The sequence below is a fragment of the Nicotiana tomentosiformis genome, chromosome 11 (genome assembly GCF_000390325.3).
Source record: "Nicotiana tomentosiformis chromosome 11, ASM39032v3, whole genome shotgun sequence".
Lineage (NCBI taxonomy): Eukaryota > Viridiplantae > Streptophyta > Magnoliopsida > Solanales > Solanaceae > Nicotiana > Nicotiana tomentosiformis.
The window spans coordinates 31,196,331-31,214,498 of NC_090822.1; the positions used below are offsets into that span (position 1 = coordinate 31,196,331).

An 18,168-nucleotide genomic window follows, 5' to 3' on the forward strand; every position below is an offset into this window, starting at 1 on the left:
AACCACGGAACTCAGGAGTGCCTCACACCTTCTCCCGCATTAACAGAATTCTTTACCCGATTTTCTGTGTTCGCAGACCATAAATAAGAGTCAATTTCCTCGATTTGGGATTTAAAATAAACCGGTGACTTGGGACACCATAAATTATTCCAAGTGGCGACTCTGAAATAAATAAATAATCCCATTTCGATTAATGTCACTTTAATTGGAAAAACTCCCTTATTCCCCATATCCCCCTAGGAAAAAAGGAGGTGTGACAGCTCTGGCGACTCTGCTGGGGATCGAACCCAGAATCTCTGGTTCAGGGTTCAGAATTCGAGCTTAGAATAGCTGTTATGATTGGCTTTCACAATTGTCTGATTTTTACGTGTTTGAGCCTAATGTGCTAAATGCCGCTTTTTTTTTTAACCGCTTTGATATTGTGTGAATTGTATATAAACTGCTACGAAACCTTTCCTCTCTCTGAGTCTTCTAAATCTTCTAGGAAGTGCACGCTGGCGTGACTTCTTTTCTGTTAGTGTCATACCCTAATTTAGAACGAGGATCGGATCAGTTACAAAGCCGGATGGCCTTTTGGTTACCGGTACGTTACCCCCCTCGGCTCGAGTTGTCCGCTCGGGTAAGCCAGGTCTAGAACAATACACCCAGAATTTAAACTTAGAATAACACAGCCTCATGCCGGATCCCTAGTAGGTACGTTTGCTTGCATCACGTGCATTTGACTTAGGGGACTCAACACAGGGGTTGGGTCCGTCTAGGACAGGTGTACCCAAAATTAAAAGATCATCCTAATGCATTCTTTACGTGCTACTTGTGCATTAATTTGTTTGGCTTGTATGTTGACCGGCTTCGTGAGTAAGAAAAAAAAAATCAAAAAAAAAAAAAAAAACAAGAGAAAAACCAAGAGTGAGGTAAGACAGAAAAATACCTGGTTTTGATAATTCCAGTATTCAAAAATCTCGTTACTCTGTCGAAATTTCAAAAACAAAGAGAGAATCATTTCAAAACAAATCATATTTTTCTGCGCGTCAAAATGACCGAACTACGCGGGTCTGATTCTCACCAGATGTGAGATACGTAGGCAAACCTAATCGGTTCCGGCCCCCAATTTTCAAAAATCTAAAAATATTTTCCTTTATTTCCTTATTTAGAAAGTCTTTCTTTGAGACCCCATTTTTAAAAATTCAAAAATATTTCCTTTAATTCCTTCTTTTAGGAGTCTTTTTTTTAAAGAAAATCCCAAACAAATAAAAGATTAAAAAAAATAATTTTAAACCAAAACAAGTATATATTTTATCTGTAGGAGTCTTTTATTAGAAAAAGAAGACAAATGAAATTAAAATCCAAAAATATTTCCCTTTTCCTTTTTTTTAGAAGTTTTTTATTTCGAAATTCCGAAAAAATAATTATAAAATCAAAATTCAAAAAAAAAGAAATATTTTCTTTTTTCTTTAGAAGTCTTGCTTTTTCAAAAATTAAAAAAAAAAACAGAATAATCAAATTCCAAAAATATTTTCTCTTAAAAAATAATAATAATAAGAATAAAAATTGACCACTTCGCAAACACAACCCTAAAATCTTCTCCTCCGAAGCGTTGAAAGGCCGTATTTGCAAAAGTGGCCGTGATTTGTTTTCGGTTATATTTTTCAAAAATTATAATGATAGTAATCTTTTCATGGTCAGTTTTGTACAAAATTTTAATCTAGTCACCCTAATTTAAAATGTGCAGAATGAGCACCGTTCAGAACTTACCTGTGAAGGTTATGGATCAGATTTCACTGGCACTCCACATGTGGTGGGAGGATTTGGGAAAACAAGGACGAGATATGGTCAACCAATACCTAGGGGCGCTCACTAGACTATTGAAAATTTAACCTAGAAGGGACCTGATAGAGGCATTAGTGGCATTCTGGGACCCCGCTCATAATGTTTTACACTTCTCAGATTTTGAGCTTACGCCCACTTTGAAAGAAATAGCGGGTTATACTGGGAGCACGGAAGGACTGAGACACAAGTACCTGGTATCTCCAAGGACTGTTACTCCCCACAAGTTTCTGGACTTATTAAAGATAAGCAGACAAATCAAGACGGAAAGTCTAGCACGGGGAATTTCCACCTTTCATTTTCTATATCAGCGATACGGGCATCTAGGGGGATTCGAAGACCCTGAAAATGGACTCTGCAGTAAAGGAGACCGATCAAAATGGGAGACCCATAGATGTTTTGCCTTCATGGTGGCATTTTTAGGACTTTTGGTGTTTCTAAGGGAGGACGGGCACATTGATTTGCGGATAGCCGGGGTTGTCCACGTTCTGACTACTCAGGCCAAGAGTACTCTCGCACCCATAATCGTATCAGATATATTCCGAGCCCTCACGTTCTGTAAGGCCAGAGCCAGTTTTTTCGAGGGATGCAACCTGTTGTTGCAACTATGGATGATCGAACACCTCTGTCATCGTCCTCGATACATGAACTATGGGTCTACGAGAAAAAACTGCATTGAAGAGTTTAGTGCACGAGTAACAGGATTTGAGATGCCGAAAGGGGTCAAAGATTGGATTACCCGCCTTCAATCTACGACCGCAGATCAGATAGAATGGACATTGGGTTGGCTTCCCATTGATGAGATTGTTTATATGCCCGCCACTGGTCCCTACTTCTTGCTAATGGGTCTCCGAAGCATCCAACCCTATGCTCCGTACCGGGTTTTGAGACAGCTTGGAAGATGCCAGACAGTTCCTAGAGATGAAGATCTTAGCACTTATGTGGTCGAAATCCGTCCTGATGCCCAATTTCCCGAAGAAGCGGTTCGTCAAATTTGGAGCGAATGCTAGTATTTGGGGGCAAATACCCGAGTACGTGATTTCTCTAAAGGTGAGGTCTTACCTAGTTATGTTGACTGGTATGGAAAGAGAGTCGCGACGAGTGGTGAACCCGAACGACCAACTAAAAGACCTCATATCCAAGAATTTGTTGACGCATCGCAGGAGCAGTGGGCTTGGTTAGCCAAAGAAAGGGAGTACCGGGCCACCATAAGCAAGCTCGAAGGGCAAATTGAAAAAATCAAATTTGATGGTAGTTTGCAGGCAGCTGAAGATGCAGGGGAAAAGAAGAGGTTGGCCAAGGAAAATGAAGCCCTTCGAGCCCAAATTCAGAGAATGAAGATAGCCGCCGAGACACCAGCAAGAAGTGAGAGAGATGAGAAAATTATAACCAACCTGAGGCGGAAAGTGCATGATTACGGTTTTGACTTGACAAAGGTCGAGGGGGATTTGTTCAATGCTCAAGCAAAGCTAGCCAAAGGTGCGGAAGAACACGCTAGATTAGCCCCCCAGTTGAAGCAGAAATATGACAAAGAAGTAGCGATTTTGCAGGAAAAGTTGGTTGCTCTGGAAAATGAAATGATTAAGCAAACAAAGGATTTCAGGACAGAAAGAGAGCATTGCTATGCACTGATTTACCAACTACAAGAAAGCCTGAAGCAGTTACAAGACCAAAGCAACACAGATACACAAGTATTAGAGGCTCGGGCCCAGCAGATTGGACGTTTGCTGCAAGAAAAGGGTGTCATCAGAATGAGGATTAAAGAGATAGCTGATTATGTTGTAATGAAATGCCATGAATGTGAAGACATGACCAAGTCTACGTTTTTTGCTTCTGTAATGACATTCGTCCGACAAGTGATGGTTGACCTAGATCGCCTCCAAGAAGATATTGCCTGCAGGCCTATGCGGAGACCGGCTGATGTCCCGCAAGCCTCCGGAGTACCAGTGGATGCTCTTATGTATTTTTGATTTCCTTTAGTAGTCTGTGTTTTACTTTCTTTGAGTCTTGTTCGCCTTTGTCAAAGTTGTCTATTACTTTATGCCGAGTCTGTAGATTTTCCTTTTTTGCAGTCATCTCTACTTTAGTCCTTGTAATAGAAAATCCAAAAAGATTGTCTTTTATTAATGAAATAAATTATTTCGCGTCTATTGCTCTGAACTACGTAATGATCTGATTCATGCGGCGTCATGATACGTAGGCAATCCCCATAGGATTCGATCATATTCTTAAAAGAAAAGAGGGGCCAAACTAAAAAAAAGAGAGGAAAGAATAAGAGAGGGAAAAGTCAGGATTTGGAGAATTTGGAAAAGCCGGGATGAAACATACGAACCGTCGCAAAGCATTTAGGAACGTTAACTGCTCAGGTGCATTGCATATCCAATGTGCGATTACCTATCTGTAAATTGCTTTTAAAACTGACCAAGTTTTTGCGTGTGAACAGAGACAGGTTTTGTTTTAGGTGGTTAGTTTGTTGGCATCCTGGCAAGTCACCCTTATAACACCAGATCAAAGTGCAAGGCAGTCATGACTAGCAAAGAATTGGACACGGGTGTTGTCGACCCGCCAAGGGAGGTTGTAGAATCGGAGTCTGAATTGAAAGAAGAGGTCTACAGGTTGAAGCATCAAATGGCAGAAATGTATCAAGCCTGGGTCAGGGGGCATCCCCCACCTTCATTCCCCGCTAACTACTCGGAAAATCCCGCTTTCATTCCACCACTATCACAAGCCCAAGATCCCATTACCATTGACCTTTCCCCTCAGCACGCACCAGGCTTTACCCCTTATCACCACTACCCTGGCACCTCGTCCCAAACCTTTCATGCTCCACCAGCCAAAACAACTGCATACCCTGCTCTGACATCCGCTCCTGTTTTCGTAGCCCCTCCGCGAGCTACCCTCCACAGATCTTCTAGTGAACCCGCGTTCCAAGCTCCAAATACCCAATATTATGGTCCGGAACCAACTTTCAAAGTCGCGGATCCTTATTCCCGTGCCCCTCGCTTTGAACCTCTTGTCAAAACTGAGAAACCATCCCAGAATGTGGAGCAGGACGAGATGTTCAGGAAAGTGAAGAGCCTAGAGCAATCTTTGAAGAACATGCAAGGGATAGGAAGCCAAGTAAGTGTGGCTTACAAGGATTTATGCTTATTTCCGGATGTTCAATTGCCCGCTGGGTTCAAGATGCCCAAGTTTGACCCGTACGATGGACACGGAGATCCCGTGGCCCATTTGAGAGGCTTCTGCAGCAATATGAGAGGCGCCGGTGGGAAAGATGAATTATTAATGGCATATTTCAGTCAGAGTCTGAGTGGGGCAGCTTTAGAATGGTACACCCGCCAAGACACTAGCAGGTGGTACACATGGGATGACTTGGCTCAGGCCTTTGCTCGGCACTTTCAGTACAATATAGACATTGTCCCGGATCGCCTATCTTTGACCAAGGTAGAGAAGAGGCCCAATGAAAGCTTTAGGTAATATGGTTTCAGATGGAGAGAACAAGCTACACGAGTCTACCCTCCAATGGAGGAAGATGAGATGGTCGAGTACTTTCTTTAAGCCCTAGAGCCCATTTACTTTGGCCATTTGATCTCAGCCATAGGTAAGTCCTTCAACGATATGGTAAAGATGGGAGGAATGGTGGAAGAGGGACTCAAGTCAATCAAGATCATGAGCTACTCTGCCATAAAAGCGACCACACAGGCAATTCAAAGTGGCACCGGAAGCCTGTTAGGCAAAAAGAAGAAAGAAGATGTCGCTATGTTTGTCTCTGGATCATGGCGTGGCCCAAGGGGTCCGCCTCACCAATACACCCAAACTCGACCCCAACCTCAAGCCTACACCCAAGTTCCATATAATCCATCTCAGCACTATCTCCCGCCACAAGACCCTTGATATTCTGTCGAGCTACCCCAATACCATGTTCACCACGCACAGTCATATGCTCAACCCCCTCCTTACCCACAATGGCGTGCTCCAACTCCACAAAATCTTTATACTCCCCCACAACCATACCAAAACCCTACTGGTCCAAGTTTTCGACCGAAGCCAGATTACAGAAAAGAAAGGCAACAACGAAAAGAAACCTTCACCCCTCTTGGAGAGTCCTATACCAGTTTGTTTCAGAGGTTGAGGCAGTTGGACGTTTTGAGGCCGATTGAGCCCAAGATACCAAATCCGCCTCCAAGGAACCTTGACTATTCCCTCAGATGTGCATATTGTTCCGATGCCCCGGGGAACGACATAGAGAAGTGCTGGCATTTGAAGAGGGCGATCCAAGAGCTCATTGATACAAATCAAATTGTGGTCCAGAGCCCGGAGGCGCCAAACATCAACCAAAATCCTTTGCCGGCCCATGCAGAGACACACATGATCGAGATAGTTCATAAGGATGGGGAGCCCAAAAACTCTTCCAAGTCTGTCATGATGATCCGGGCTAGCGAGAATAATCCAATCAAAGCGCTAGATTCTGCAAAAGCAATATCCTTGATGATTAAAGGGGTGTCGGAGAAGCCAAGCACGCTCAATGTGAAGCCTTCTGTATTGGTTGTGAAAGGGCCTCCGGTTGATGTTGAAGCGAACCAGGAAAGGCAAAAAGTGATCGTGCCAGGGGTCCCGGGCAAGCCGGTCATAATCGTGGAAGGGGCTCGTGTTACCCCCGTTATTATTAAGCTAGTGACCCAGTTGCCAATGGTTGACACAAAGGCCATCCCGTGGAATTACAAACAGGTGATAGTAACGTATAAAGGGAAAGAAGTAGAGGAAGAAGTCAATGGAACCGGAGGGCTGACTCGTTCCGGGAGATGTTTTACCCCAGAAGAACTGAGGAAAACCAAGCCATCCAAGGACGGCCACATCCCAGTAAAAAAGCCGGTCACTGAAGAAGAGGCTGAGGAATTCCTGAAAAAGATGAAAATGCAAGACTATTCCATTGTAGAACAGTTGAGGAAAACACCAGCTCAGATCTCTCTTCTGTCGTTGCTGATACATTCCGATGAACACCGCAAAGCCCTGATGAAGATTTTGAACGAGGCTCATGTTCCTGACAAGATCACGGTGAACCACTTGGAAAAGATTGCTAACAAGATTTTCGAAGCAAACAGGATCACTTTCTCGGATGATGAACTCCCTATAGAGGGTACAGAACACAATCGAGCTCTTTATCTCACAGTGAAGTGCGAGGATTCTGCTGTCTCAAGGGTACTGGTGGATAACGGTTCTAGTGCAAATATTTGCCCTCTGTCCACTTTGCAAAAGTTGAAGATTGGCACTGAAAGGATCCACATTAATAATGTATGCGTTCGAGGCTTCGATGGAGGAGGGAAAGATTCTGTCGGTGATATAATGCTCAATTTGTCAATAGGGCCAGTTGAGTTCACTATGGAGTTCCAAGTGCTAGATGTGGCTGTCTCTTATAACTTGTTGTTGGGCAGGCCCTGGATCCATGCTGCCAACGCAATCCCGTCTTCTCTGCATCAAATGGTAAAGTTCGAATGGGACAGGTAGGAAATAGTTGTGCACGGTGATGAGAACTTATTTGATTACAACAACACAATCGTTCCATTTATTGAAGTTGAAGATGACAAAGGGCCTTGGGTTTACCAAATGTTCGAAACAGTGTCTGTCGAGAAATTTCCCGAAGGGGAATGCACTCCAGGTCCGAAGATACCATCCGCGTCCGTCATGGTAGCAAATGAAATGTTGAAGAATGGTTTTCTGCCGGGCAAAGGTCTGGGTTCATCTCTGCAAGGTATTGTGCACCCGTTGTGCCTACGTGAAAGTTTTGGTACATTTGGTTTGGGATTCACACTCACAGAGAAAGACGTGAAAAGGGCTAAAAGTTTGAAAGGAAAGGCATGGTCACTCCCTAAACCTGTTCCGCATATCTCCAAGTCTTTCGTCAAGTCAGGGGTCGCCAAACGCCCAATGTCAGTGGTCCCAAAACCTGTGGTTGACTTTGATGAAGATTTGATCAAGAGGTTCCAGAGTCTATTTGATGAGGTCAATATGGTCGAAATTGGGGAAGGTTCCAGTAATGCCGATGTGCAGTTTGTCGGACCAAACGTGAAGCTTAGCAATTGGAAAGCTACTCCTCTCCCCATCCGGAAGGAGTTTTGGTAGTTTGCTTTGTTTTCCTTTCTGTCATCTGGGTTATTCCAGGGTTGTAACCCAGATTTTTCTTAGTTTTTGTTTGTTTCAATGTACAAACCCTTCTATCCTTTTATTTTTTACAATTTCCAGTTTTTCCATTGATCCTGATAGCGTTTCATTTTTGTTTTTGCTTTTCTTTCTGTACAGTTCCTTTTATGCTGGTTTCAATGACATGACATGCATGAGGAATTTTCAGCCAAATCTTAAAAGCCAATCTAATTCTGAAACAACGATCCAAGAAGTAGAGGGTGATGATGAAACAGAATACGATGAAGAGGCGGCATTTGAGGAAGTCAGTAGAGAACTAAAACACTTCGAAGAAAAACCCAAGCCTAATTTGAATGAAACCGAAGCAATCAATTTAGGGGATCAAAATAATGTTAGAGAAACCAAGATAAGTGTGCATCTGGAACCGCAAATCAAGGAAGAAATAATCAAAACACTATTTGCATACAAAGATGTCTTTGCATGGTCGTATGACGACATGCCGGGCTTGAGTACTGATTTGGTAGCTCATAAATTGCCAACCGACCCTACATTCCCTCCTGTCAAGCAAAAGTTAAGAAAGTTCAAGACTGATATGAGTGTGAAGATTAAAGAAGAAATCACAAAGCAACTGGAGGCAAAGGTCATTCGGGTCACTCAGTATCCCACTTGGTTAGCTAATGTGGTACCAGTACCAAAGAAGGATGGTAAGACGAGGGTGTGTGTTGATTATCGTGATCTCAACAAGGCAAGTCCAAAAGATAACTTTCCATTGCCGAATATCCACATTCTGATTGATAATTGTGCCAAGCACGAGATCGGGTCTTTCGTGGATTGTTATGCGGGATATCATCAGATCTTGATGGACGAGGAAGACGCAGAAAAGACAGCATTCATCACGCCATGGGGGACGTATTGCTATTGGGTAATGCCATTCGGTTTAAAGAATGCTGGGGCAACTTACATGAGGGCAATGACTACTATATTTCATGACATGATACACAAGGAAATTGAGGTTTATGTAGATGATGTGATCATAAAGTCAAAGAAGCAGTCCGACCATGTTGGGGATTTGAGAAAGTTTTTCCAAAGGCTCCGCAGGTACAACCTCAAGCTCAATCCGGCGAAATGTGCATTTGGTGTTCCGTCGGGGAAACTGTTGGGATTCATAGTCAGTCGACGCGGCATCGAGTTGGATCCGTCAAAGATTAAGGCCATCCAAGAACTACCACCACCAAAGAATAAAACTGAGGTGATGAGCCTGCTCGGGAGGTTAAACTACATCAGCAGGTTTATTGCTCAACTCACGACGACTTGTGAGCCCATATTTAAGTTACTAAAGAAAAATGCTGCGGTTAAGTGGACCGATGAGTGTCAGGAAGCATTTGATAAGATCAAGAATTACCTGCTGAACCCCCCTGTGTTGGTCCCGCCAGAACCTGGGAGACCTTTAATCCTCTATTTGACAGTCACGGATAATTCTTTTGGTTGTGTGTTGGGTCAACACGACATCACGGGCAAGAAAGAGCAAGCCATTTATTACCTCAGCAAGAAGTTCACTCCTTATGAGGTTAAGTATACTCTTCTTGAAAGGACATGTTGCGCCCTGACTTGGGTGGCGCAAAAGTTGAAGCATTATCTGTCATCCTGCACTACTTACCTCATTTCTCGCATGGATCCTCTAAGGTATATCTTTCAGAAGCCTATGCCCACAGGGAGGTTGGCAAAGTGGCAGATTTTACTCACAGAATTTGACATCATCTATGTGACTCGAACCGCGATGAAAGCCCAAGCCCTAGCCGATCACTTGGCCGAGAATCCGGTGGATGAAGTATATGAGCCACTGAAGACTTATTTTCCTGATGAAGAAGTGATGTATGTTGACGGGGCTGATCATGATGAAAAGCCAGGTTGGAAACTCTTCTTTGATGGAGCTGCTAACCTGAAAGGTGTCGGAATAGGGGCTGTACTCATTTCTGAAACAAGGCATCACTACCCTGTAACATCTCGACTTCGATTTTATTGCACTAACAACATGGCTGAATATGAGGCATGCATTCTGGGTTTGAGGCTAGCTATAGATATGGGAGTTCAAGAAATATTGGTTTTGGGAGACTCAGATTTGCTGGTTCACCAGATTCAGGGAGAATGGGAAACCCGTGATTTGAAGCTCATACCGTATCGACAATGTCTGCATGATCTTTGTCAACGATTCAGGTCGGTAGAGTTCAGGCATATTCCCAGGATTCATAATGAGATTGCCGACGCCTTGGCTACTCTGGCATCAATGTTACACCATCCGGATGAGATTTATGTCGACCCTCTGCAAATCCAAATCCGTGATCAGCATGCCTATTGCAATGTGGTTGAGGAGGAACTTGATGGTGAGCCTTGGTTCCATGATGTCAAGGAATACATCAAATCAGGGGTATATCCGGCACATGCCATAGGCGATCAAAAGAGAACCATTCGACGTCTGGCTAGTGGATTTTTCTTAAGTGGGGGAATATTGTACAAGAGAACTCCAGATCTAGGATTACTAAGGTGTATAGATGCTAAACAAGCCTCGACTATCATGGCCGAAGTGCATTCCGGGGTTTGCGGGCCACATATGAGTGGGTACGTCTTGGCGAAGAAGATTCTTCGAGCAGGTTATTATTGGCTCACCATGGAACGTGATTGCATCAGCTTTGTTCGCAAATGTCATCAATGCCAGGTGCACGGTGATTTGATTCATTCCCCGCCATCTGAGCTGCACACAATGTCGGCACCTTGGCCCTTTGTTGCTTGGGGCATGGATGTCATTGGACCGATTGAGCTGGCAGCGTCAAACGGGCATAGGTTTATTCTGGTGGCCATTGATTACTTTACCAAGTGGGTCGAAGCTGTAACTTTCAAGTCCGTGACCAAGAAGGCAGTGGTAGTTTTTGTTCATTCAAACATCATTTGCCGGTTCGGAATTCCCAAGGTAATCATCACAGATAATGCTGCTAACCTCAACAGTCATTTGATGAAAGAGGTATGCCAACAGTTCAAGGTTACGCATCGAAACTCCACTCCATATCGTCCTAAGGCAAACGGAGCTGTTGAGGCTGCTAACAAGAACATAAAGAAGATACTTCGTAAAATGGTGCAAGGTTCGAGGCAATGGCATGAAAAGTTACTGTTTGCTTTGCTAGGTTATCACACTACTGTCCGCACTTCAATAGGTGCAACCCCCTATTTGCTGGTATATGGAACCGAGGCAGTGATACCTGCGGAAGTTGAGATTCCATCCCTGCGGGTCGTTGTTGAAACTGAAATTGATAATGATGAGTGGGTCAAAACCCGGCTAGAGCAATTGAGTTTGATTGATGAAAAAAGATTGGCTGCAGTATGTCATGGTCAATTGTATCAGAAAAGAATGGCAAGAGCATACAACAAGAAGGTTCGGCCCCGAAAATTTGAAGTGGGTCAGCTGGTATTGAAATGCATCCTTCCACATCAGGCTGAAGCTAAAGGCAAGTTCGCCCCAAACTGGAAGGGGCCTTTCATTGTGACAAAGGTGTTGCCCAATGGTGCTTTGTATTTAACAGACATAGAAGGTAAATGTGTGGATATGGCTATTAATTCTGATGCAGTCAAGAGATATTATGTATGATTTCTTTGCTTATCTTCAATCGCATTTTGTACTAGACACGTTCAAAGTTGGAATGACGAAGGCATTTTATTCTGCTATCCCAAACACTTTTATCATTTGTTACCCTTTTTGAGCCTTATTTATTTTCTTTCATACCCCTCTTTTGGAATCAAAAGCAGTGTTAGAAATATAAAAGAAAAAAGAGAGAAAAGAAGAAGAAGAGAAAAAAAAAATCAAGAAAAAAAAGAAGAAAAAAAAAAGAAGAAAAAAAGAAAGAAAAGAGAAAAGCAAAGAAAGAAAAAAAGAAAAGAGAGGAGAAAAAGAAAAGCAAAGTAACAAAAGCAAAACTCTTATGTTTGAACTACGTTCGACCTGATTCCTTTTAAGGATACGTAGGCAGCCTTACACGGTTCGGTCCCCTCAAAATAAAAGTCCAAAATTCCCCAAATTCGAAGAAACTGGGGCAGAAGTTTTAGTTTTGTAAAAAGATTTGATTCCAAAAGTTGAAATTTTAAACCCCTTCATCTTAAATTATTTTGAGCCTGCATGCCACCCTTTCTTTCTAACCCTGTCCAAAACCTACACTACAGTCCAAAGAAAGACCTTCTGATCAACTTTGAGGATGCCAAGCCAAATGAGATAGAGGTGCGATTTACATCACGGGTAGCACCTTGGTTCATGGGCACAAGGAAAAATGAATAAATGAGAGAGTCTTATTGGTAAAAACCCTCACGGGCATCATAAGGCGATGGTGAGTCGAGAGAAAATCCAAATGAGAGAGTCTTATTGGTGAAAATCCTTACGGGCACTGTAAGGCGACAATGAGTTGAGAGAGGAGCAAATGAGAAAGGTTTGCTGGTGAAAACCCCTCGGGGCATTACAAGCTAAATCAGGTTCATGACTTTACAAAGAAATTAAATTATGGAAAACCCGGTTTTGAAGTATGAAGACATGGCATGAACTGAAATGTGATTAGTTGGATGGATTAGGCTGATCAGTCCGAAATGCATGTCATGATCATTGGAGCCAGTTGCTTCATTCAGATAAGTCTCTTTTCCATTTTTCTTCAAATAGTCATCGCTGTTTTTTTTCTTTTATTTTATTCCTAATTCTCGAAGTCACTTCGCTTCGTTTCTTTTGGGTCTATTCTTCTAAGTCTCAGTCAAATTAGTCTGTTGTTAAGCAAGCAAGAAAGGACTTCAAAGCCCACTACCAGCTCTTTATTTGCACTAAGCGAAATTCGGCCAGGCACATCCCAAGTGACATGATGTAGAATTAGCAGTGCGGGGGTAACTGAAGTTCAGGTGGTCAAGTGATTCGTGAATTTGTAGGAAATGAAAAGGTTCGACAGTTGTCAGAATGAAAGTACCATACGGCGAGTTGAGTGTAAGGGATTCAAGGCATTCAGAGGTTTTGTGTTCGAGGTCCGATTGAAAGGTCAAACAATTCTTTGTGAAGCAGGATAGTGACAGAAGCAGACACCTTCAGCAAGGATGCCACAAACTAACCGCCACAGTTTCAAACTGACAAAATTTTCTTTGTTTCAAGCAGGGGCAAGAAATCTTGTTTGCTTTGCCAAGAATCATCTATGAGAAAGCATGTTCCAGATAAGTTCAGTTTTAAGTTTCCGGGACCCTCCTGGACAATGGGAGTTAATTTCAACTTTTCAGGACCCTCCTGGATAATGAGATTTAATTTCAAATTTTCAGGACCCTCCTGGATAATGGGATCTAGTTTTAAGTTTTCAGGACCCTCCTGGATAATGGGATGCAACTAACAATCAATGAATGTTCCTGGTACAAACTGGGGCAAAAACTTTTCTCTGTTTTGTCTGTGTTGTCATGATTGCAGGCACCCACCTGGAGAACGAGGGAATTCATTTCAGTTTCTAAGTCAGCAGGCACCCACCTGGAAAATGAGGGAATTTATTTCAAGTTTTAAGTCAGCATCAGGCACCCACCTGGAGAACGAGGGAATTCATTTCAGTTTTTAAGTCAGCATCAGGCGCCCACCTGGAGAATGAGGGAATTCATTTTAGCTTTAAGTCAACATCAGGTGCCCACCTGGAGAATGAGGAAATTTATTTCAAGTTTCTAAGTCATCAGGCGCCCACCTGGAGAACGAGGGAATTTATTTCAAGTTTTTAAGTCATCAGGCACCCACCTGGAGAATAAGGGAATATATTTCAAGTTTTTAGGTCATCAGGCGCCCACCTGGAGAATGAGGGAATTTATTTCAAAGTTTTTTAAGTCATCAGGTGCCCACCTGGAGAATGAGGGAATATATTTCAAGTTTTTAGGTCATCAGGCGCCCACCTGGAGAACGAGGGAATTTATTTTAAGTTTTTAAGTCATCAGGCGCCCACATGGAGAATGAGGGAATATATTTCAAGTTTTTAGGTCATCAGGCGCCCACCTGGAGAATGAGGAAATTTATTTCAAGTTTTTAAGTCATCAGGCGCCCATCTGGAGAATGAGGGAATATATTTCAAATTTTTAGGTCATCAGGCGCCCACCTGGAGAACGAGGGAATTCATTTCAGTTTAAAGTCATCAGGCGCCCACCTGGAGAACGAGGGAAGTCATTTAAGAATTCAATCCAAGTTAGAAGTAGCAAAATTTCGCCTCGAGAATGCGAGCTGACAGTCCGAGATAACCAAAGGAAGAAGTCTCAATCCAGAATAAAAGGAAAAGGGTGAATCCAAAATGCAGAAGCCGATGAAAGATGTGAACTGCTCAAGACATGGCTGAAGTCACAAGCTTTGCATGTCCCGTCTTGATCCGAAAAGCTGAAGAAGAGAGAACTAGCACCTGCAGCTAGCAAACATCAAGGTTTAAGTCAAAAGTCCGCATAAAGAACCATTCAAGACTCAAGATCAAGCTTCAGAAGACTTATAGATAGGAATCTTGTAACTCATAGCTGACAGGCTTAGTTAGTCTTTTTTATTTTTTGATTTTGATGTAATAACAGGATCGCGGACCGGAACCTCGACGAAACGGCACCTCACTCGACTCTCTCATCCTCTCCACACACTCCATCCCTTCATTCACCTCTTGAACTACACGCGACCTGATTCCCTTATAACCCGAGATATGTAGGTTGTCCAAAGTTAGGACTCGGTTGCACCTTTTTCCTTTTATTTTCTTCCTCTTTTGAATAACGTTATGGTCAAAAATTAGTCACACGGCTCACTTTGTCTTTGCCTGAAAACTCTTCATGTTTCCAAGCAAAGAGGGGCAGCTGTGAGCACCTAATTTTTTTACCATACTTGTGATTTTTCAACACTTTTTAGTATGTAAATAATTTTAAGTTTAATCTACATATTTTAACCTTTATTTCATTTTTAGTAGGTTTTATTTAAGAAAATTAAAAATCACAAAAATTATATGTTCTTGATTTTAAAATATTTAGCTAGTATTTTTATTTTACACTCTTAAAAGAAAAAAAATTATTATTAATTAAAGCAAGAATCAATGAGTCATTTCCATGTGGCAAGATTCTTCCTTATCTTTTGTAACAAACTCACATGCTCTCCCTAACAAACTCACATGCCCATACACTCTTTTTACTTGGCCACCAATTAATTCCTAACACCTAATTTTGAGAGGCCCGGGGGGGACACAAAATAGGGGGGCTACTCTCAATTTCCTATTTTTTTTTTCCCAGCAGCTCCTCCTTCTTCACCTGGGTTTTAGCCATAAAAAGCCATCATCTCTCCTCCAGTAAACTTCACTTCCGGTCACTACCTAAAAACCTCCATCTTCATCACCTGAAATGCACCCGCCAAACTCCACTCTCAACCCCTGTTTCGACCATTGAAGACCAGCCCCGATAATCTCACTTCAACGAGTGGTAAATACCAATAAATACCACCTGAAAATAGCCCCCAAAAGGACCCAAAATAGTAGCTGAAAATCTGCTCAATTCCATCCTTCAAACAACCCTCATCCTCTCCTAAAACCCAACAAAAATAGATCCAAAAACTAGCTAAAATAATTCTCGATATCAGCTTGAAATCACCGTGAACTATCCTCTATTTCCATCGCTTCAGTCCATCGAGTGAAAGCAAGGTTCGGCGAAGTGGGCGGGTTCCGTTTGAGGTTTCCAATTTTTGGTTCGGTCAGCAATAGCTCCTTCCATTTCTATGAAGATGAAATTTGTTTGAAGTTCGTGTTTGAGTTCAAAATTCCGGTGCCGATTCGAGATCCCGTCCGGGGTTCGCGGTTTCAATTTGGCTCGCGGTTCCTACTCGTTTGTACAGTCGCTTCTCAAACAAATTTTTTGAGTCGAACTTTGAAATTGCTATCTCTTCTGCCATTATTAAATTCTTTGGCTATAACAGGTTCAGTCTTCCCCCTCTTACTTCTAATTTAGCATTGATTTTCAATATGATTTGGAGAATGGTATTAGCCTTTGGTTCAATGGTTGATTTCTTGTTTGAGATTTGTTGAATCTTTTTCGTGATATTTTAATTTAGATGCGTTCGTAGGAATTATCTTTGCTATATTGAGTAGCCCATAGATATTGTAGAGGTATTGTCTTCAGATTTGAAAGTTGGTTTAGTCTCTGTTTCTCATGCTTTACCATAGTCCCTTATTTCATTCTTGAAATTTCAAATTTTAAAAGGAGGTCACTGTTTTTGAAGAAATTTAGAGAATATAATGAGTTTTTGTGAAGGTTATTCATCTAGCTAAGCATCTGATGTGTAAAGACTGTGATTGTGCGAGTTAAGTGAGCAATATGAGTGTCCTTAGTTGGCAGAAGAGGAATTAGTAGAATACTTAAATAGCTCTTACCATATTTTTTATTTACTCTCCCTTATTTTGTTTGTTTGTTAATTTTCTTTCCTTCATGTCGTGTCTGGTTGGTTTCTAATGTTTTAGATGCAACATATGTTTATTGATGATTGAAATGTGCCGTGGAGTTGGGATTTTAAGGAAACATAATTGAAATTTGAGAACTACATATTCACTATTTTATTTTATTGCTCTAGCTAGGAGTATGCTTAAGCCGATCTCACCCGAGTAGGCAATCTTTAGGATTTTCGACGTTCGCTTGACACGAGTACGTTTTTTTTTTTTTAATGAATATTCGTAGAAAATGCTTTAGGCGCGATTAATAAATCTTCGTGACTATGGGTACGGTTCCCGTGGTATAGTCATGATACATAATTCCCCAATTCGAGTGTGCGTTTCACGTGACTCGACCACAACTTCAAATAATAAAAATAAATATGTTGTAAGTCGCGGGTGCGTTTCACGTGACGTGATTCACAATATGTGCCAAAATGACAAGTGTACGACATCGTGACTTGTCCCAGAAATAATTCCATAAATGATTAAAAGCGGTTAAAAAGTAAAAATGCACAATAGGCTTTAAATATGTAATAAATCAGATAATTAGGCCAATTATTAATAGTTGAGCGACCGTGCTAAAACCACGGAACTCAGGAGTGCCTCACACCTTCTCCCGCGTTAACAGAATTCCTTACCCGGTTTTCTGTGTTCACAGACCATAAATAAGAGTCAATTTCCTCGATTTGGGATTTAAAATAAACCGGTGACTTGGGACACCATAAATTATTCCAAGTGGCGACTCTGAAATAAATAAATAATCTCATTTCGATTAATGTCACTTTAATTGGAAAAACTCCCTTATTCCCCATATCCCCCTAGGGAAAAAGGAGATATGACAGGTTCAGTTCAGTTCAATATTTTTTCAGCATTGTTTATAAAATAAAAAAATCTACCATAATATTCGGTACGGTTATAAATTTTTATTGAGACTTGCGGTTTTACTTAAAAAAAAAACTAATAATCAGTTCGGTTACGTTTGGTTCGGTTGGTTTTCAGAATTGTTTTGACACCCCATGAGCTTGACTTAGAACCAGACACTCCAATACAATAATAGGGCAAAACCTCAATGATGACCCTAATTCATTATAAGGGGATGTATGTGACACCCATAATAAGGCTAGCGGATGACTCTTCAAGGAGAACTACTGTTACGTTTCCAAGCTGGTAAGCTTCTGAAGGAAAAATGCATATGACACCCTATAAAAATCCTTTGTCGAAAAAGAAGGAAAAATATAAAACATATAACACACGTTCACATGGCGTGAGCACATATGTACTCCATTGTTGTAATCCAATAAATAAATTTTATCTGCCAAGCCAAACGTGTTAGGTGTTGTTCTGGTTTTCTTACCATATTTGATTTTTCTATATGTTGAAGGAAATTGTAACATATTTACCATAATTGGGTTTTCCTTCTTGTAGAAGGAAATTATAAACCTCTCATATTTGGCTAGTCTCTTTTCTTGTAGGAAAATGTTTAGACTTCTATAAATTGAGGATCCTTCCTTCTCATTTAGTAGAATCCACAATATAGCCATATGGGGTTTGAGAGTTATGTTTAGGGGGAGAACTTTACGGGACAAGTGTTAGTGTGTCACTTATGTTTGCCTCTTCGTGAGGTTGTTCTCTCGATATTTTGTACTCTCATTTTATATAGTGGATTGCTCATCTCCGCTGTGGACGTAGGTCACTTGACCGAACCATGTTAAATGTTTGTGTTCTTTTGGTATATTTT

At 41.7% G+C, this 18,168-nt stretch overlaps 1 protein-coding gene across 1 annotated transcript; it reads left to right on the top strand.

Moving 5' to 3' along the window:
- Positions 1-4,350: 4,350 nt before the first annotated feature.
- LOC138901212 (uncharacterized) lies at positions 4,351-7,944 on the top strand. The gene is made up of 3 exons (XM_070188957.1): positions 4,351-5,153; positions 5,940-7,230; positions 7,330-7,944. The coding sequence occupies exons 1-3, from the start codon at positions 4,351-4,353 to the stop codon at positions 7,942-7,944; spliced, it is 2,709 nt and encodes a 902-aa protein (XP_070045058.1).
- The last annotated feature ends 10,224 nt before the right edge of the window (positions 7,945-18,168 follow it).